Source organism: Triplophysa rosa, unplaced genomic scaffold (genome assembly GCF_024868665.1).
Source record: "Triplophysa rosa unplaced genomic scaffold, Trosa_1v2 scaffold8_ERROPOS9503192+, whole genome shotgun sequence".
Classification (NCBI taxonomy): domain Eukaryota; kingdom Metazoa; phylum Chordata; class Actinopteri; order Cypriniformes; family Nemacheilidae; genus Triplophysa; species Triplophysa rosa.
In genome coordinates, this window is record NW_026634907.1 from 23,648 (window position 1) to 45,887 (window position 22,240).

The window sequence follows — 22,240 nt, forward strand, 5'->3', positions numbered from 1 at the left end:
CTATACAGAGAGTAGAGGAGAACTGTAAACGCGCGACCATGTAGAGACAGAAACATGCCGCCGTGTAAATAAGATAAATAACAAAGCGATTTAGTTAAATAAAAGAACAACAAATACAAAAAACAGAAGCCGACCCTTACTCTAATGGCATACATGGCTAGAAAATACCCGTGGGTGACCGCAATCAGCATTCTATTAGAGTATGAGTTCAATGCAGCTGGCAACATTGTTACTACAATGTTAAAGATCCACTGAAATCAAAATGAAAGTTTTTCCTTTTATTAAAAAGCCTTAAGGACATCAATGAACTGATATGATCTAAAGTGCTGACAAAATTCAAATTTAGAAGTTATAAGCGTTCAAAACAGACAGTCTTGCACGTGCACTCAAAAAAAATCTAGAAATTTCATGACATCATGCTACACTTATTGTCAAATCAAAGTTCTTGTCAAATCAGATGCGCTTTAGAATGTGAAGAGTCCCACCCCCTTTATTATGAAAGCCGCTAAAGCGACCCATAATACACTATTAAAATGGTCATTTTAATTTTAGCACATTTATTATGTTATCCTACATGGTTAATGATGCATAGTACACTAGATATGAGTTAGGGTATAATTCAGAAAGTGTAGACATGTTGTCCATTGGGATGAATAAAGTCTAATTTAGCATCAGTGTCACGTGAGGGGTTGCATGTGAGTGTACTCCTGTTAAGAAAAATGAAAGCACAGCAGATCATACGTGCAAATCCGCAAAGAAAACAAAACGTATCTGAACCGTTTAAAGTCTTTATAGCATGTTTTATTGTAAGGCTTTATGGAAGAGATCAAATATACGCCTTGATGAGTCAAGAAGACAAATGCCAGTGTCACACACCAATGTAAATAACAAGCTTCAAGGCACTGGTTTCAATGACTTTCTAATCTTTTCCATTAGACTTCTATACAACTGTATCTATAGGAACAACATTACCAGTAAAATTGTGATGTTGGACAAATATTGGGTTCTTCCTGGCTGTGAAAAACCAAGGAGAAATGTATTGCTTATTTTTAACCAATGTCCTAGCCATGTCAGTGCTGACTTACATGCCAGTTGTTATCGACCAAACAAGAATCCTGCAAACTTATAGTAATGTATTTCATTTAAATACTATTTTGCAACTGGTAATGAACATTAATTCATAAGGGTTTAGACACTATTGCTAACTCGGACAAGCGAACAGAGTTCCTAATTGTCTTACAATGGAAGCTGTCAGTGTGAAAACCTTGTCCGAAGATGTTTTTGATACATTGTGGACACACTCCCATCGAAGAGCATTCAAGTGGGACTTAAATATGCCATTGAGGGATATATTTTGAAATAAATGGTGGATAACAAGATTAATTTGGAAGCGAGGGTTTACAAATCACAATGCAAGCGGGAGAATCGGCCATCGCGATCGCAGATGCCAACTTCCAGGATCAACATTGTTCATATACACACAAGGTGTTTATATTTAACCAGTTTAATATGGAGAGGCACTGAAATGTAGACCTTTGTTCATGTGTTTATGACCTACACTGTTCATGACGTGAGAACAGTTAACTATTTAGGTTCATTGGGATTGAATCCTTAGGGAACTAGGTTACTGCGCCCACATTTTGCTCTGTTTTGTGTGGGTTTATGAAATTGAATAAAATAAATTCCATTCCCATACTCTCAGGATACCTGGAACTATTGTTACAAGTACATCAGGTACAAAATTTGACCATTTTTGTAGCATAAACACCATAAACCGATGAGAGCTTCGGATAGTACAATGTTTCTCTACAGCACTGAAAAACCTCAAGTTGACCGAGTTCCGGACCCCATGCAACTTATTCTCAACTGCCATTGGCTCATTTGTGTTCGAGGGTAGGGGCTTACCAATAGGTTAATTACCTGCGCAGGGGGACATTTAATTTATATCTCAGATCACAAAAATGGTGATAATATTGAATTAGGAGAGCAACACTTATAACACAAATTAGGGTCTGACAGATGCATGTTTAGGCAGGACTTTCATAATCTAACAAAGTTTGGAAGCAGATTCATATGTCAGACAATAACATGACAAAGGTAATAATGATAAAGAGACGTTACCTTCTTTGCACCAAAATCCACAGACACATTGTCCTTCTGGGCATTTTTTAACATGATGGTCACTACGACTAGCGACTCTGTCTGGTACCAGTCATGTCTAAAGGGAAGCGGTTATGAGGCTTACATTTTTTTTCAAATTTCACATTACATGTCCCATTTATTAGCAGTAAATGTGATCTGTAGTTTTGTAATAAACAATGCTGTCAAGAATGCTGCCATATTACTGTTTGAATTATCACTCCACTTACTTGACATGCTGTGAATGCTGCTGTTGAGTAATTGTTTATGCATTCCAGTGGAAAAAAAAGAAGAGAAAAAAGAATAGAACAAGATGTAAATTAAAAATAGCTTAGACTTAAGTTTTTATTAGCAAAATTAAAACCCATTTAAAACCTGTGTCCTTGATTCATTAAAGTAAGTGTACAATTAGGATTTATATTTTAAGCTGAAAGGCAGAGGTGGACGAAGTACACAACTTCCTTACTTGAGTGAAAGTACAGATACTACTGGTCAAATATTACTCCACTACAAGTAAAAGTTGTAAAGACAGATTCTTACTTATGTAAAAGTACAGAAGTACGTGCTTTTAAAAGTACTCAAGTATTAAAAGTAAATTTCCTTTATGTCAGTTGTGCATTGTTTTATTGTCGTATACCTTATGCCCCTGAAGCAACCTACTGAATACACTGAGTAGCTCACAGTATCAGTTGTATTAAATGAGTAGTTCACTTCAAAATTTGCCCCCATTGACTTTCCATAGTAATTTTTATTCCTACTATGGAAAGTCAATGGGGGCAAATTTTGCAGTGAGCAACTCCTTTAAGAGCTTTATATGTTTAGCACATATATGTTTAGTTTAGATATAATCCTGTATGATCATTTAGCCTAATTATATGTTTAGTTTAGATATAATCCTGTATGATCATTTAGCCTAATTATCCTCATTATCCCCCTGGGCCTATATGTATTTATGAGCAGTGTTCTTTTATTTTGTATATTTCCTTTACCAGTTTTAACAGCAATTTACCAGTAAGTAGTAAGGTTCTTGTGTTTGTTGGATTTATTACCATTTGTATTACCATAATTTAACTACAAACATAAACTATAGCTAGTATAATGAAACTATGGTATTTTTAGTTGCTGTGGTTTTACTAAAGATTATTAATTTGAGTATGGTTCCTATATACTGTATAGAAAATGGTAAATATGTGGATACTGTGGTTTTATTGCAAATACCATCCCTGCTGAAAAAAACAATTAATTTTTTAATTAGAATGAGATTTTTAAATTAAATTCCTGTTTGTAGTGCGTTTTGGGTTTTATTCCAATAGGATTTACCATCCCACCAATAGAATCCATCACATACAAGTTGACAACAAGTATCCATAGTACAAATCCCATTATAACCATTAAATCCATTACATTTTATGTTGTATTTTGGGCAGGGTTCTATTGTTTTTATTTCAACAGGAATACTTCAACTATAGTTACTTCAGTAAAAACATCATTAATTTTCCAAATCACTTTAAATGATATAGCAGCAGATCAGAAGTTAACACGCACGCGTAGCTCAAGGTGTATGTGATGCTTATTTACCGTTTAGCCGTTATGCTGATCATTTTCATGACAATGTTTCTACGATCTTTTACTGATCGTAACCCACAGATGATTACACCACAGTTTAACATGTGCCTTTCTCGTCTTTTATTGTTCTATTTGTCTCTTTAGAGAGCTATCAACGGTGTAGCAGCGCCTAGGTTTACATTAGTTTAGCGGGGAAGATCCCAGAGTTGCCAGATTTGCGTAAAAAAATCTGCCAAATGGCCATTCAAAGCTTGCAGGAAAACCGCGAGCTTAGAAAAACTGAAATACTTGGCAACAGTAAAAGGTCCTGGCAGATCGCAAGCCAGATAAATTGCGCACACAGGAAAACCCGCTGCATAGAAACCATTTTCTACTTTTGGACCTTTTTATAAATGTAGTGGAGTAAAAAGTATGATATTTGTCTTTCAAATGTAGTGAAGTTAAAATACAAGTACTCAGAAAAAATAATACTCAAGTAAAGTACAGATACTCAAAAAGTGTACTTAAGTACAGTACTCAGGTAAATTTACTTCGTTACTGTCCACCTCTGCTGAAAGGTTAGATGTGGCAGCAACATTAAAGGGATAGCTCACCCAAAAATTCTCACCCTCAGGTTATTTCAAACCTGTATAGATTTCTTTGTTCTGCTGAACTCTGCTGAATGTTAGCAATTTTCAGTTCTGGGACATCATCTATTACCATTGTAGAAAATAATAAAAAACTTTTTTTTCTGTTCAACACAAAATGAGATATTTAGAAGAATTTAGGAAAACAAACAGTTCTGGGGCATCTTTGACTACTATGGTGGTCAATAATGTCCCAGAACTGAAAATTGCTTACATTCTTCAAAATATATTTCTCCGTGTTCATCAGAGCAAAGTAATTTACGTAAAAGTATCAAATTACGTGAGGGTGAGTAAATGATGACAGAATTTTTTGGGTGAACTATCCCTTTAAGATTGGCATCATTTCTAGGAAAGTCTGGAAACTATCATTGTGACTAGGGGGGGGCGTGGTTTAGCGAAGTCTGGAAAGAGAGGGACAGGAAACCGGTGGGAAGTAAGTAGGTCTAAGGATGATAATAAACACCTGTCTCTTGTTTCAGTGATTGGCGAGAAGAGGATAAAAGCCAACATGAATAGGGGTCGATCCACAGACACAGCCCGCTGACTGACCTCACTAAAAAGGAGGCGCCAAATTCCGTCCAGTGGTCGGAGCCGTGCCAGCAGGATTTCACCCAAATAAAGGCTGCTCTGTGTGGCGGCCCGCTATTGCACGCTCCTGATTTTGATCTGCCCTTTCTTTTGCAGATGGACGCGTTGAACAGAGGGCTGGGTGAGGTCCTGTCCCAGGAGATAGAGGGTGAGGAACGGCCGGTGCTGTACATCAGTCGTAAGCTCTAGAGGAGAGAGACGATGTACAGCACCATTGAGAAGGAATGCTTGGCAATCAGATGGGCCATTCTCACCCTCCGCTATTATCTCCTGGGGAGAGAGTTTACGCTCTGTTCGGACCACGTGCCCCTCCAATGGGTCCACCACATGAAAGATACTAACGCGCGGATCACCCGTTGGTATCTGGCTTTACAACCCTTTAAGTTTCAGGTGGTCCACAGACCGGGGATCCCAGATGGTGGTAGTCGACTTTCCAAGAGGGGGGAGGAGGCTGCAGGCCGGATGGGGCCCCGGCCTGAGTCGGGCGGTGGGGGTATGTGGCGAGGGGGGCGTGGTTTAGCAAAGTCTGGAAAGAGAGGGACAGGAAACCAACGGGAAGTAAGTAGGTCAAAGGCTGATCATAAACACCTGTCTCTTGTTTCTGTGATTGGCGAGAAGAGGATAAAAGCCAACAGGAGGGGAGAACGAGAAGGAGAGGTTGGCTGACGAGGAGGAGAGAGAGAACGCTGCCGTATGAGTGATCGAATGAAAGTGCCAGGAGGGCGCATTTAAAGATTATTTTGTTTTACTTTGTGTTTTGTTATAATACAGTCTTTCTCTCCGCACCGATCCTGTCTCCTTCCTCCTTTTATACGAACATTGTTACAATCACATATGTGGGTATATAAGGAAAAAGTGACAGATATCCAGCTTATTTAGTTTACATAATTTTCTCTTACTCATGGCAGGTAATGCTAGTATGTAACTGCTGCACAGAGCCATATATCTCAGCAAGGATAGTTGGGAATATGTTTACCAAATGGGATTGCCTGGTGTCAGTTATATACGCTCTATTGCAAATTCAAAAGCTGAGCTTTTTACAACTGCAAACAAATGTATTATGCCATCTCAGAGTGCTTTTCCACCATCGTGCCGAATTGTTCTCCTTCCTTAATCGTTCCACTCCGTGCCGATCCATGCCAGCCGGTACGTAAATGGTTTCATTTTCCACCGCAGGGCTGATAACAGAAAATGTTAGAATGTTAACACAAACGCTTCACACGCTGCCTCGGTAACACAAGAGACTGAGCTATAACGGTGTCATGATTCTTGGGTGAGGTGAGACACAGTGACAAGGAGAGTGGACCCAAATGCAGACAGCGGTTAAGGGGTTAACATGACATTTAATAAAGACAAAATACAAAACAAAGACCCACGTGGGGGTAAACAACAAAACAGAGGAACAAGAACAAGACTAACTAAACTGACAAGACTAAACTAATAACACATCACATAGGGACACAATAAACTAGACTAACTAACATGACCAGAACTCACCCACACGACACAGTGCAACATAACAGTACAATGATCCGACACCAGACAGAGAACACAGGGGCATTAAATAGAGGGACAAATCAAAGGGGAACAGGTGTGGGGCATGAACTAATAAACAACCAATAACAAGAGATAGAAAAGGGCGGGAACACAGACAAAGACCGGAGAGAGTATCGAAGGCCGACAGGGTCAAAATGACTCTCTCCACACATAACAAGGGATCCTGCCGTGATTCTACCACAAGATCAAGACAGACATGACACGACGAGGCAGAATCACGACAAACGGCTCTGCGCGCATTCATTAGCATGATTCAGCACGGTTATAGAACTGTGCTGAAAATTCCGAGCCGAGAACCAGGCTCACGTGGAAACATAACTGTAACCGTTTCAGACTGTGCTTAGGCCGGCTGGACGGTACATGGCGCCGGCTGGATGGCCGGCTGGACGGTACATGGCGCCGGCTGGATGGCCGGCTGGACGGTACATGGCGCCGGCTGGAAGGCCGGCTGGACGGTACATGGCGCCGGCTGGAAGGCCGGCTGGACGGTACATGGCGCCGGCTGGAAGGCCGGCTGGACGGTACATGGCGCCGGCTGGAAGGCCGGCTGGACGGTACATGGCGCCGGCTGGAAGGCCGGCTGGACGGTACATGGCGCCGGCTGGAAGGCCGGCTGGACGGTACATGGCGCCGGCTGGAAGGCCGGCTGGACGGTACATGGCGCCGGCTGGAAGGCCGGCTGGACGGTACATGGCGCCGGCTGGAAGGCCGGCTGGACGGTACATGGCGCCGGCTGGAAGGCCGGCTGGACGGTACATGGCGCCGGCTGGAAGGCCGGCTGGACGGTACATGGCGCCGGCTGGAAGGCCGGCTGGACGGTACATGGCGCCGGCTGGAAGGCCGGCTGGACGGTACATGGCGCCGGCTGGAAGGCCGGCTGGACGGCACATGGTGCCGGCTGGATGACCGGCTGGACAGTACATGGCGCCGGCTGGAGGGCCGGCTGGACAACATATGGCGCCGGCTGGATGGCCGGCTGGACGGTACATGGTGCCGGCTGGATGGCCGACTGGACTGGACAACACATAGCGCCGGCTGGATGGCCGGCTGGACAGTACATGGTGCCGGCTAGATCGCCGGCTGGACAGTACACGGCGCCGGCTGCATGGCCGGCTGGACAGTACATGGTGCCGGCTAGAAGGCCGGCTGGACAATACGTGGTGCCGGCTGGACAGTACGTGACGCCGGCTGGAATGCTGGCTGGACAACACATGGCGCCAGCTGAATGGCTGGCTGGACAGTACATGGCACCGGCTCGACGGCCGGCTGGACTGGACATGGCGCCGGCTGGATCGCCGGCTGGACAGGACATGGTGCCGGCTGGATGGCCGACTGGGAGGCCGGCTATCACCGGCTGGGCAGGCCTGGATGTTGACGAGACGGGGGGGGAAGTCGGAGGCTGGGCAGCGATCTCCGACGGCTGGGCAGCGCTCTCAAGCAGCTGGGAAGCAAACAAGGACAGACACAACAAACAAGACAAGGGGTCAACTCAACAGGCCTGGATAACAGCTGGGACGCCGGCAGGAATCCGTGGCAGGAACAGGACACCGGCAGTCTCGACCCTGGAGGGGAATCCGACGACCTCAACCCTGGAAGGGAGCCCGGCAGTCTCGATCCTGGACGGGGTTCCGGCAGTCTCAACCCCGGAAGGGAGTCCGGCGGTCCCGACTCTGGACAGGAGGCCGGCAGCCTCAACCCTGGAAGGGAGTCCGGCGGCTTCGACCCTGGAGGGGAGTCCGACGGTATCGGCCCCTCCCGCTGAGATCCCTCTGTCTGCTGGGTCCAGAATGGTTGGGTCATTCTGTCACGGATCTCAGGTGTGGTGAGACAAGAACAGAGGACCCAGGTGCAGACAGCGGTTAAGGGGTTAACATGACATTTAATAAAGACAAAATACAAAACAAAGACCCACGTGGGGGTAAACAACAAAACAGAGGAACAAGAACAAGACTAACTAAACTGACAAGACTAAACTAATAACACATCACATAGGGACACAATAAACTAGACTAACTAACATGACCAGAACTCACCCACACGACACAGTGCAACATAACAGTACAATGATCCGACACCAGACAGAGAACACAGGGGCATTAAATAGAGGGACAAATCAAAGGGGAACAGGTGTGGGGCATGAACTAATAAACAACCAATAACAAGAGATAGAAAAGGGCGGGAACACAGACAAAGACCGGAGAGAGTATCGAAGGCCGACAGGGTCAAAATGACTCTCTCCACACATAACAAGGGATCCTGCCGTGATTCTACCACAAGATCAAGACAGACATGACACGACGAGGCAGAATCACGACAAACGGCTCTGCGCGCATTCATTAGCATGATTCAGCACGGTTATAGAACTGTGCTGAAAATTCCGAGCCGAGAACCAGGCTCACGTGGAAACATAACTGTAACCGTTTCAGACTGTGCTTAGAACGATTCGGTGCGATGGTGGAAAAGCGCTCTGTCTCAATCTTAATATGCCACAGATCACAGCCCCCATCTCAGACTCTGATAAACTTGTGCAAGGATTTCTTCACAGGCAGATTCTATACCTCACTATAAAAAAAGTAAGTAATTCTTAAGTCTATAAAAATCATTCTTTACATTCAGATACCTACTGTATGTAATAAAACATAGAAGGCCTTGTAACTGAGAATATACTGTATCAGGGTTGTCCTCTTGTCTAATTGTACTATTTTTATTATTTCTTTATTATCTATTCGTAGCTGGCCAAAGTTAACTTCCAGTCTGTGTTTGTTGAACGGTCTGGCTAGTAGCTAATAATATAACTAATATATTTTATTCAATTCATGCTAATATTGATATTTTATTGTATAATAATTGTATTAAATAAACAATTTGTTGAATTCTATTTTAATTTAATTTTATTAAATAAACAATTTGTTGAATGGGTCGTGTAACTTTGTCGCATTTAAGTTTAGCCAAGTAACGGTTATTCTACTGGTAACCCAAAATAATACTGGCAAGACATTCTTTTAACTCACTAACAAATGTAATTTACTAATGTTATTTATTTTGCTTGTTATCAGAAATAATCTGAAGGGACTCAATTCTTTTGCAAATCCACAAAAGTGTACATGCACAGTAACGTTTGTTTATGTTGTTGCTTTGGGGCAGTCTATAAAGTAATACTGCCAAAATCACTGAATCTTAATAAACGTGTTTAACGCTTTTGTCAGAAGCTGTGGCAATTTGTGTAAGTATAAATTTAAAACGCACTTATCCACACAATCACATTGTAACAGAAACACGCCCTAATCCACTACAAAGGGCTTCTCAGGGTTGGGGTGCACCAAGATGGGAGCTGTGGTGAAGGCCTCTTGCAGCATCTTAATGGCTTGGGTGGCAGATGAAGTCCAGGACAGAGATTTGGGCTTAACTTTCAAGAGGTCAGTCAGAGCAGATTTGATGTGAGAACTGTAACTCTTGATGAATCAACGGTAAAAGTTAGAGAATTCTAAGAAGCACTGTAATTCCTTACTTGTGGTGGGTTGTGGCCAGAAGCGGATTGCTGTGACTTTCCCCTAGTCCATCTGGATGCCTTGGGGACTGATGTTGTAGCAGAGAAACTGAATGGAGGACTGGTGGAAAGTGTATTTTTCAGCATGCATGTAGAGATTGTGCTCACGGAGCCGTTGCAGGACCTCAGAAACGTGGAGGCGATGTTCAGCCTGGTTCCGGGAGTACAGCAGGATGTCATCGATGTAGACGAGCACAAAACGATAAAGAAACTCCCGGAACACCTCATTCATGAAGCCTTGGAAAACGAAAGGGAAATTGACTAATCCATATGGCATTCCTAGATACTCAAAATGGCCCGTTGGGGTAATGAAAGCCGTCTTCCACTTGTGACCCTCACATTATCTGAATGAGGTTATACACACTTCTGAGGTCCAACTTTGTGAAGATCCTGGCTCCGCTAAGCTTTTCCAGGGTGCCTAGGACGAGGGGAAAAGGGTACCGGCATTTAACTATGACGTGTCACGAAAAAGAAGCTGGAAGCAGCAGGGGTAACTGAGAACAGAAGTGAGTACACCCCTCACGTTTTTGTAAATATTTTATTTTATCTTTTCATGTGACAACACTGAAGAAATGACACTTTGCTACAATGTAACGTAGTGTACAGCTTGTATAACAGTGTAAATTTGCTGTCCCCTCAAAATAACTCAACACACTGCCATTTATATCTAAACCGCTGGCAACAAAAGTGAGTACACTGTTCTGCTCCATCTTATTTTAGTCAGTTTGGTGCAACCTAGTGGCAGTTGTAGGAAAAATAAATAAGTGTGAGTTCAGAATCGGCCATGTCTTCCAGTCAGCTTGACATCGATCTTTCGAGGCCATCCTTTGTTTTGTCTTTGTAAAGCATCATCTGTAAGTTGATTTTATTGTTATATAATCTTTGATGATGCATGTTTGCGTATAATTGTAGTGTTAGGCTTTGATACATCATTATTGGTGATCATTAGCTGTTAGCTTAGCCTATCTTTGAAATTGCTCTTTGTTAAACCTGTATGTCTTGCTAATTTAGTTGTCATATAATGATTCAGTTTGATTAATTTGATTACATTAATTAATTTGAAGCATTTTCTCAGTTTTAGAACTAAAAAGAGGATTATTAGTAATTTTCCAATTCTTGATTATTGTTAATTTACTGTTTTTACAGTTTTACTCCTTATTCATAATGTACCCGGCATCTTATTAAACAAAAATAATGGCTGGCTGTTAAATTGCACACGTATAAGCAATGAGAACAGTACAGTAAAAAGATGTTAATCCTACAAGCAAAACGAGTTACATGGCAGTCGATGGCAGTCATAACTAAACCATGACACACGAGGAGGAAGTAACAGCCTCTGCAGAGCAAAACACAGAGGAAACAATGAGCGAAAAAGACCAAGCTTCTGAGGCAGGTTCAAAGAGTCTCAAGGGAATCACGGTCATCAAGAATGTCAGCTACCATGACCGTGGCCACAGCCTCTGCACGGGCTCAAGCAGATGCAGCAAGAACTCGCATATTGTTTGCAAAGAAAGAGACTGAAATCAAACTGGAAAAAATTAAACTGGAAATGAGCCATAAACTGGACCAGGCAAAAATGGAGGCAGATTTGGAGGTTCTCCAACATGAAAGGGAACAAGCTGCTGCTCTGGCCCAGGCAGAAGTACTAGAAGCAGCTGTAGCAGCAATCGAAGGCACCATTTCCAGTGCTAGCTTCTCAGTGTCTTCACAAAGCAAAGTGGAGCACATTAAAGACTATGTCAAAACACAGAGTGGCGTGAACCTACATAAGCCAAAGGAGAAAGACTTTCAGAAATCAAATTACAGTAATGAACTCCACGCAGAGGCCTTGGACTGTACCGCTCACAGTGTCATTAAAAGGAATGATATACAGGATTCCTTTACTGAATTGCCACAGCCATTTAGTCAGTCTTTCCAAGGCGAAGTTAAACAGAAGACATACAATTCTCATGCTTCATGTCTATCTCAAGGGGAATTAGTCTCTGCACAGCCACATTCAGTACCGTGTTGCTACCCAGAAGCCTCTGGCATGTTAGATTTTGCTAAATATTTGGCTCGATGTGAGCTTGTAAACACTTGCTTGTCTTGTTAAGTTTGATGACAGACCTGAGAGTTTTCGAGCATGGAGATCTGCTGTTCTTGGACCCACAGAGGGTTTAGGCCTGACAGCTGGAGAAGAGCTGGACTTGCTTATTAGATGGCTCAGTAAAGAATCGTCTGACCATGTGAGAAGATTGCGGTCAGCTCATGTCAGTGACCCAAAGGCAGCACTACGTGTTGCCTGGGAAAGATTAACAGAATCTTACGGTGCACTAGAGATAATTGAGAATGCACTTCTGCAAAGGCTTGAAAACTTTCCCAGAGTTTCCAGTAAGGACTTCATCAAGCTGAGAGAGTTAGGGGATCTGTTGACAGAACTACAGGTGGCTAGACAAAATGGATATCTACCTGGTCTGACATATCTGGATACTGCAATGGGAATAAATCCCATTGTTGAAAAGCTACCTCACTTTCTCCAAGAAAAATGGCTCTCTCATGGAATGAAATACAAAGAACAGCATAATGCGTCTTTCCCTCCATTCTGGTATTTTGTCAGCTTCATCTGTTATGAGGCGAAGGCTAGAAACAATCCAAGCTTCACAGTTACTGGCCCTCCTAAAAGTTAGAGATTCTTGAACAAACAAGCTCAGCAGAGGATGCCCATATCTGTTCATAAAACTGATGTTTCTCAAAAGGCCTATCCTAGTGAGGAGGCAGGCTCCTCTGAGGAAAACCCTAACAACTGTCCAATTCATAACAAACCTCATCCCCTGAGAAAGTGTCGTGGTTTTCAGATGAAGCCGCTGGAAGAGCGAAAGGCTTATTTGAAGAAACATGGTGTCTGCTTTCGATGTTGTACATCCTCTTCCCACACGGCACGCAATTGCAAAGCTGTGGTGAAGTGTACAGAATGTAATAGCAAAGACCATACCACTGCTCTCCACCCAGGACCAGCACCATGGGTCTCTAAAACCTCAGCTGTCTATTCAGAGAATGGCAGGGAGGACGAACATTCATCGCCTCTAGTAAACAGTGCCTGCACTGAAGTCTGTGGGGAAGGTTCATCAGCTAAGTTGTGTTCTAAAACATGCTTGGTTAGGGTGTATCCTAAGGGCAGTCTTGAGACAGCTGTCAAGATGTATGTGATGCTTGATGACCAGAGTAATAGGTCTCTGGTGAGATCAGAGTTCTTTGATCTTTTCCGTATTAATAGCCACGCTTCTCCTTATCTCCTGAAAACGTGTGCTGGAACTATTGAAGCTTCTGGAAGAAGGGCGGATGGATTTCTGATAGAGCCCGTTAGCGGGGATATTAGTCTTGAACTACCTACTCTTATTGAGTGTAAAAAAATTCCAGATAACAGGGCGGAAATACCTACACCAGAAGTTGCTCAAAATTATCCTCATCTTAAAAGGATAGCCTCTGAGATTCCAGAAATCGACAATAAAGCCAAGATCCTCATGCTGTTGGGCCGTGATGCTCTGAGGCTTCATAAGGTGAGACGACAGATAAATGGGCCAAATAATGCTCCCTTTGCCATCAAAACCGATTTGGGCTGGCTTGTAGTTGGAGACGTTTGCCTAGGTAATCTCACAAACCAGCTGTGTTGAGTTACAACACCCATGTGTTGGACAATGGCAGAACTTCACACTTTCCTCCATGTCAAAGTCACATCAACTTGAAGGACAGCTTAAGCCTCAAAGGATAAATTCAAGGTATTACTCATGTATTCAATGCTGAGTGTTCAGGCAGAGAAAACCACCATGGCTGCTCTGTGTCCATGCGTACAAGGCATGACAACAAATCTGCCCTATTTGTTGACGATCATCTCTTCCTAGAGATCATGGATAACAAGTTTTTCAGAGACAGTGGGATTAGCTGGGTGAGTCCACTTCCTTTCAGACAACCAAAGCCTCATCTTCCCAATAACAGAGAGCATGCAGTTACTCATCTTTACTCTCTTCGTCGCACCTTGGTGAAAAGACCAGAAATGAAACAGCACTTCACAGACTTCATGCAAAAATTGTTTGAAAACGACCATGCAGAGTATGCTGCTCGCCTAAGTGATGACAAAGAACGTTGGTATTTACCATTCTTCGGTGTTTATCACCCTAAAAAGCCAGATAAAATCAGAGTGGTGTTCAATTCCAGCACCCAGTATCAGGGTCTTTCGTTGAATAGGATTCTTTTGTCAGGACCTGATTTGAACAACAGCTTGTTAGGAGTTCTAATTCACTTTAGGAAAGAGCCTGTCGCTGTGACTGCTGACAATAAGCAAATGTTTCACTGTTTCACAGTGAAGGAAGACCATCAAGATTATTTGAGGTTCCTGTGGTTCCGTGACAGTGATCTAGACAAAGACATAATTGAATGTAGGATGAAAGTCCATGTATTCGGAAATAGCCCCTCCCCAGCAGTGGCGATTTATGGACTTCGTCAGGCTGCTAAAAAAGGAGAGCTTATCCATGGAACTGACACTTACAACTTTGTGAAGAGAGACTTTTACGTGGATGACGGTCTGAGGTCATTTCCATCTGCATCTGAAGCTGTTGATTTACTCCATAGGACACAAGCGTCACTAGCAGAATCAAATCTAAGGCTTCACAAGATAATGTCAAACAGCCCATCAATGTTGGCAGCCTTTCCTCCTGAAGACTGTGCCAGAGGCATCAAAGATCTTGACTTTGGAGATGAAACCATGCCTGTTCAGCGTAGTCTTGGTCTAAACTGGGAAATACCGACAGATACCTTTATGTTTCACTTGCCAGACAACAGAAAACCCCTTACTCGTCGGGGTATTCTCTCCACAGTTAACAGCTTGTACGACCCTTCAGGCTTTGCAGCACCCGTCACGATTCAAGGAAGATTCCTGTTAAGAGAGCTGTCAGAGGGAACAAATAACTGGGACGAGCCCTTGCCAGAAGAGAAATGTAGAGAATGGGAAATGTGGAGAAATTCATTGCAAAACCTGGAAAAAGTCATGTTCAGAGAACGTACAGCTTGAAGTCACTCTCAAAGGCAAAATGTACTGAGCTGTGTGTATTCTCGGATGCCTCCTTTAAAGCTATCGGAGCAGTAACATACCTTAAGACTATCCATGAAGATGGACATATTAACGTTGGCTTCGTCTTGGGCAAAGCTAAATTGACACCAGCAGACGAACCTACAATTCCTAGGTTAGAACTCTGCACAGCAGTGTTAGCCGCTGAGATGGCAGATCTAATCTTGGATGAGATCAACCTTAAACCAGACTCTGTGAAGTTTTTCTGCGACAGCAAAGTTGTATTGGGTTACATATACAACGAAAAGAGGAGGTTCTACATATATGTGCACAATCGTGTTCAAAGAATCAGGCAGTCATCGAAGACTGAGCAATGGAATTATGTGTCTACCGTACATAATCCAGTTGACTGTGCCTCTAGATCTGTTCCAGCTTATCTTCTTACAAGCTCCAAGTGTCTTTCCTGAAGAGTATAGTGCTCTTAAGAGGCATGATGAAGTCTCTTTGTTTACAGTCCTTTGTTTAGCTTGAGTCCTGTTCTGGACAAGACGGACTAATTAAGGTTGGTGGTCGTCTAACACACGTCCCTGTGGTCAGTGATGAGAAAAATCCAATTATCGTACCTGGACAACACTACATCTCTACCTTACTGATTCGTCACTTCCATGATCAAGTGAAGCATCAGGGTCGCTTTTTTACCGAAGGGGCTCTACGCACTGCAGGATTCTGGCTGATGAATGGAAAGAGGTCGATTAGTAGTGTCATACATAAGTGTGTTGTATGTAGAAAGTTGCGTGGGATGACAGAAACTCAAAAGATGGCCGATCTCCCAGAGGAGATCCATCTCCACCTTTTACTTATGTTGGTCTGGATGTGTTTGGCCCTTTTACAGTCACAGATTGTCGTACAAGAGGGGGTCATGCAGAAAGTAAACGCTGGGCTATTCTCGTTACTTGCATGTCCACACAAGCCATTTCACATAGAAGTAATTGAATCACTTGACACATCCAGCTGTATAAATGCACTACGGAGATTCTTTGCTATCAGGGGACCAATGAAACAATTTAGGTCAGAATGGGGGACTAACTTCACAGGAGCAAGCAAAGAACTAGGATTCTATAAGATGGTAAAGAACACAGAGATGCAAAAATACCTGAACAACTGCTCTTGCTCATGGGAGTTCAATCCTCCACACATGGGGGGAGCTTGGGAACGTTTTATAGGTGTAGTGAAGCGGATTCTGAACTCAATGTTGATGCAGCATGGATCTAGCTCTCTTTCACGTGAGGTCCTATGCACATTCATGGCTGAAATTTCTGCAATCATTAATGCAAGGCCCTTGATTCCCATCTCCTCAGATCCTGAGTCACCCCTCATACTGACTCCAACTATGCTTTTGACGCAGAAGGTTGGCACTCCTCCATCTCCTGGAAACCTCTCAGGTAACGACTCACTTAGGCAACAGTGGAAGCAGGTGCAGAGTCTAGCTGACAATTTCTGGAACTGCTATATAGTATAGTACATAGAGCATATCTTGTACAGGTGCTGGTCATATAATTAGAATATCATCAAAAAGTTGATTTATTTCACTAATTCCATTCAAAAAGTGAAACTTGTATATTATACTCATTCATTACACACAGACTGATATATTTCAAATGTTTATTTCTTTTAATTTGATGATTATAACTGACAACTAATGAAAACCCCAAATTCAGTATCTCAGAAAATTGGAATATTACTTAAGACCAATACAAAGAAAGGATTTTTAGAAATCTTGGCCAACTGAAAAGTATGAACATGAAAAGTATGAGCATGTACAGCACTCAATACTTAGTTGGGACTCCTTTTGCCTGAATTACTGCAGCAATGCGGCGTGGCATGGAGTCGATCAGTCTGTGGCACTGCTCAGGTGTTATGAGAGGCCAGGTTGCTCTGATAGTGGCCTTCAGCTCTTCTGCATTGTTGGGTCTGGCATATCGCATCTTCCTCTTCACAATACCCCATAGATTTTCTATGGGGTTAAGGTCAGGCGAATGCTGGCCAATTAAGAACAGGGAAACCATGGTCCTCAAACCAGGTACTGGTAGCTTTGGCACTGTGTGCAGGTGCCAAGTCCTGTTGGGAAATGAAATCTGCATCTCCATAAAGTTGGTCCAGTCCCAGGACAGTCCCTGAAGCTGAAAAACACCCCCACATCATGATGCTGTTTCCACTACACTTTACTGTTAAGACGGTATTGTACAGGTGTTGAGCAGTGCTTGTTTTTCTCCAGACATGATGCATGAATCTGAGATTCATCAGACCAGAATATCTTGTTTCTGACAGTTTGAAAGATTCGTTGAAGTACGTTTTTGCATATTTCAAGTTTCCATGTGTCTTCACTGAGCAAAGGTTTGAGTCTGGCCACTAAGCCATAAAGCCCAGATTGGTGGAGTGTTGCAGTGATGTTTGTCCTTCTGTAAGTTTCTCCCATCTCCATATATGATCATGGAGCTCAATCAGAGTAATCATCAGCTTCTTGGTCACTGATCTAACCAAGACCCTTCCTCATCGATGGCTCAGTTTGGACAGGAGGTCAGCTCAAGTAAGAGATCTGGTGGTTCCAAACCTCTTTCATTGAGGATTAATGGAGGCTACATGCTTATGTGAACCTTCAATACAGCAGATTCTTTTCAGAAGTCTTCCCCAGATCTGTGCCTTGATACAATCCTGTCTCAGAGCTCTACTGGCAGTTCTTTTGACCTCATGTCTTGGTTTTTACTTTGATATGCATTTTCAGCTGTTGCACCCTTTATAGAGAGGTATGTGCCGCTCCAAATCATACTTATTCAATTGAATTTGGCACAGGTTAACTCCACTCGAAGTGTATAAACATCAACAAGCAAAACTAATGCTTCTGAGCAAAATTTCAAGTGTCCCAGAAAAGGGTGTGAATACTTATGCAATGTACTTGTTTTTGTTTTTTATTTTTAATAAATTTGCAAAGCTGTCAAAAATCAGTTTTTTTGTTTTGTCATTATTGTGCATGGAGTGTAGATTAATGTAAAAAAATAATCATTTAAAGTAGTATAAGATAAGGCAGCAGCAAAATGTGAATAAAATGAAGGGGGATGAATACTTTTGCAAGCCACTGTATATATATATATATATACATGCACACACATACAGTATATACATGAGCTGTAGGTTTTAGAGTTCAGAAGTAGGTGAAGGTGGAAGGGGGGAGGTAACGGACAGAGTTCAGCATCCTGACAGCCTGATGGATGAAACTGTTTGAAAGTCTTGTGGAACGAGCCCAAAGGCTCCGGTACCTTTTTCCTGAAGGCAGGAGACTGAAGTGGAGATTCAGCGGGTGTGAGCCATCACTGATGGCTCTGCTAAGTGAGGCGGGTGTGAAATGTGTCCGTAAGGGAGGGCAGAGCAACACTGATGATCTTGCTGGCTGCATTCACTATGCGTTGCAGAGCCTTTCGACAGGATGTAGTACAGCACCCGTACCACACAGTGATGCAGCAGGTGAGGATGCTCTTAATGGTACCCCGGTAGAAGGAGCGTATGATGGAAGGTGGGACTTGTGCATTCCTCAGTTTTCGGAGGAAGTAGAGGAGTGACCGAGATTTCATGGCCAGCAAGGTGGTGTTCTTCTTCCAGGGGAGGTCATTACAGATATTCACCCCTAGGAACTTGGTGCCGCTCACCCTCTCCACTGCAGCACCGTTAATGGTTAGTGGAGGGTGCTGTAGAGGTCTTTTCCTGAAGTCGATGACAAGTTCTTTGGTTTTCCCCACGTTGAGGAAGAGTTTGTTGTCACTACACCACTGAACCAGTTGGCTCACTTCACTCCTGTAGTTGGCTTCATTGTTGTTGGTGATGAGGCCCACTACAGTAGTGTTGTCCGCAAACTTGACGATGTAGTTGGTACTGTGACTGGGTACACAATCATGGGTCAACAGGGTGAAGAGCAGCGGGCTGAGTATGCACCATTGTGTCGCACCTGTAAACCGGCGTGATCCCCTCCCTTTGGAGACTGGGCCGCAGGGCATTATTCAAACATGATAACGACCCCAAAAGAAACTGCGGATAAAGGTGATGGACTGCCCAAGCATGTCTCCAGACCTAAACCCTATTGAGCATCTGTGGGGCAATCTTTAAATGCAATGTGGAGGAGTGCAAGGTCTCTAACATCCACCAGCTCCGTGATGTCGTCATGGAGGAGTGGAAGAGAACTCCAGTGGCAACATGGGAAGCACTGGTGAACTCCATGCCTAAGAGGTTTAAAGCAGTGCTTGAAAACAATGGTGGCCACAGGAAATATTGACATTTTGGGCCCAATTTGGACATTTTCACTTAGGGGTGTACTCACTTTTGTTGCCAGTGGTTTAGGCATTAATAGCTGTGTGTTGAGTTATGAAATTGCCAGCTGTCCCGAAGACAATAAGGGCTGTACAACAGCTGTACAACAGTGGTAAGGAGACAGGGCTCCAGACTAACTTTTTTTACTAGGAGAACTGTAGCCCTTGACTGACATTTTAGGAGCGCAAGCAAAAAAATTAGGGGCACACCTTAAATCAGCCTGCAAGCCTTGGCTTTCCATAAACCCTGGAGGCAGCTAAATGAAGCACTTGAGCCCCATAGTATCTTCAAAGGCTGAGAGATGCAGACGTAGAGTCAACATGCAGACGATATGTTGTCAACAGGGTGCACACTGGCAGCAGCAAGGGTTCTGAAACGTATGTCATAATCTTGTATTGAACCTTTACCTTGACGCAGCTTATGTAATTACTTACCCCTGGAGGTGTCACCCACAGGAATGCCAAACACCTCAGGTGGGTCAAAAAGGAGTCGAAGGTTTGCATAACCTCGCCCTTCTGCTGCCAAAGCGACAACGCTTATTGGTGAGCGCGACCTGTGAGGAGAGAGATAACACAGGCGATTTTAGAATGTTCAGTGGGGAATCGGATGGGCGAGTGAGTATTGAAGGATAAAGCCATTGTACTCGTCCGCCGAACCAGAATAGGGTGCCAGATTGACCATGGGACTGGCAGCGAATGGTGAAATGGAGGGTGCCATGGTAGGTGGAACTGGTGCGGTGGAGATGGTGGAGGTTGAAGCTGGTGTTGACGCACTTTGCGGAGGGAGTCAACCAGTTCCTGGAATGCATCCACACTTTCCAGGTTCATGTTGTTATGGTCCGGTCTTCTGTAATGAAAAGACTCAGGACAAACAGGTAAGTAAAAACCATAGCGGGTCAGTTTACTGAAACAACAGAAAGAATGCAGGCGAGTAATGATGAATACACTTCTTGAATGGACGTACAGTAGAGCTTGGGAACTGACTGACGTCTTGTTACCAGGTTGAAGAGCACTTGGGGAGATGAGAGGACACGCTGCTGTCCCGGGAGGTGAAAACACACCTGGACTTGATAGGAGAAGAGAGAGAACAACAGGAGAACCTAGGGCATTTGCAGCACTAGACATTAGATAAGTAGTGATCAGGAGATAGAGTTTCGCTCGGCACCTTTCTCTCATGTTGCCTGCAACGCCTCGACGCTAAGCGGCGCTCTCACACATGATAGTGAATTGAATGAAAAGATGGCGGTGTTTCCCCACATAAACGTCAACAGTCACATATGCTACCGACAGCAAAGACGGCAAACTGTGTCTTTTAGGACGTAACGAAAGGTTAGTACGATTAACACGGTCATCTGCACAATTTATGCATTCAATCTATGTTCTTAACATAATCTCGGAGACTTAAGTCAAATAAGCATGTAAAGGACCTAGCAAGGCTAACGTTTGTCGAGGGTAGCACAGAGTTTCCAAAACACCTTTTGTCTATGTCAGGTCACCAACTAGCGGACTCCGGTCCAAATGCGGACCACGAGATGCGTCCGTCCGGACCTCAAAGCCTTTTGACATAATAAATAAATGAACACCTAAGATTATTTTCTAAAGCAATCAAATTAATACCAGGCACATCAAGGTCCGCTCAGTAGCAGTTTGGGTCCTACGGTGCAACGGACAGTTAACATATGCGTACTGTTGGTACGTTCAGAAGTCGACGTTGTGGTGTGAAGAGAGCCGAGACAGACTCGTTGCACAGTGCGCAGACAAGATGTAACTGTCAGTGATTGAAAAACAATGTCCTTTTCAAAAGTCAGAAATGTTGACGCTGAAAACCATGTTTTCCGATGGTTTGTCTCATTTGTCTGTTGCGGTTGTCAAAAGTGGAAACCTTAAACGGCATTATGAAACTACACATAGACGCAGCAGTCCGAGGTAAGGACATTGAAAATATATTAGCTCAAAGCCCAATAGGAGCGATCAACACGGGTCCTCCCTCACTCACTTACCGCCCAACAACGAGCATATGAATGTTCACTAAGAATACAGTGGATCTTAGGAAAACAAAACAAGCCCTTTACTGATGGGGAAATAGTAAAAGAGTGCATGGAGGCTGCGTGTGAAACACTTTTAGAAGGAAAATAAAGACATGAACTAAAAGAAAATATTAAACAAACCCACCCTTTCAGCTGCAATAGCCACAAGAAGAGCTAAAATGTTATCAGAGGATGTTCAGTTACAACTTGATGCTATTTGTTAATCTCAGTTCAGCAGAAAACATCACTTTAGTTTTCTTTTAAAGTTGTTAATGTTGAAATGAATGTACGTATGTTCAGCGCATGTTTAGAGATTAGGGCATTTTGCACATTTTCATTCATTATATTGTTGTCAGACATTGTTATGCCGTCGGATAGATATGAAAAGACATGTTTGTTTCTTTGGTCTGCCAAAAACCATCAATTCATGTTTTTAGATATTTAATTGTCCAGACCTCGGCTGGTAAGGAGGGTTCATTTACTGGACCTCAAGATATTTTAGTTGAAGACTCCTGATCTATGTGCTTGGTGTGAGTCTGTGTGTGAGCTATCACTCGCATTTAAAATATAAAAGCGCCCATAACACAACAACACATTGATGAGAAGAGCAACAGCGGCGCTGCATGAGACAAACAACCCGAAATCACCTCATATATCCGCTCTTCAATGTAAATGTAGCCTATGGTTATTTTGTCAGACGATGTCGCATTTATAAAGAAGGATTATACCAGCAGTAAAAGTAACAGCTGGTTGGATTAAACATGAGGTATTATTTTGTTGTGTTCATTCACTAT

General features: G+C 43.3%; 1 protein-coding gene across 4 annotated transcripts in view; it reads right to left on the reverse strand.

Annotated features, from left to right (window-relative positions):
- Window positions 1-22,240, reverse strand: part of sugt1 (SGT1 homolog, MIS12 kinetochore complex assembly cochaperone) — a 59,242-nt gene that overhangs the window by 22,218 nt on the left and 14,784 nt on the right. Inside the window, exons 1-4 of one of the 4 annotated variants that reach the window (XM_057328892.1) lie at window positions 20,077-20,619; window positions 19,855-19,973; window positions 2,370-2,389; window positions 2,122-2,218 (exon numbers count right to left, since the gene is read on the reverse strand). In XM_057328892.1, the coding sequence (XP_057184875.1) occupies window positions 2,122-2,218; window positions 2,370-2,389; window positions 19,855-19,923 (186 nt within the window). In that variant the 5' untranslated portion in view covers window positions 19,924-19,973; window positions 20,077-20,619. Of the gene's footprint in view, window positions 1-2,121; window positions 2,219-2,369; window positions 2,390-9,984; window positions 10,372-19,854; window positions 20,620-22,240 lie in introns of those variants that run through there. The other 3 variants (XM_057328891.1, XM_057328893.1, XM_057328894.1) reach the window with 3 other exon arrangements.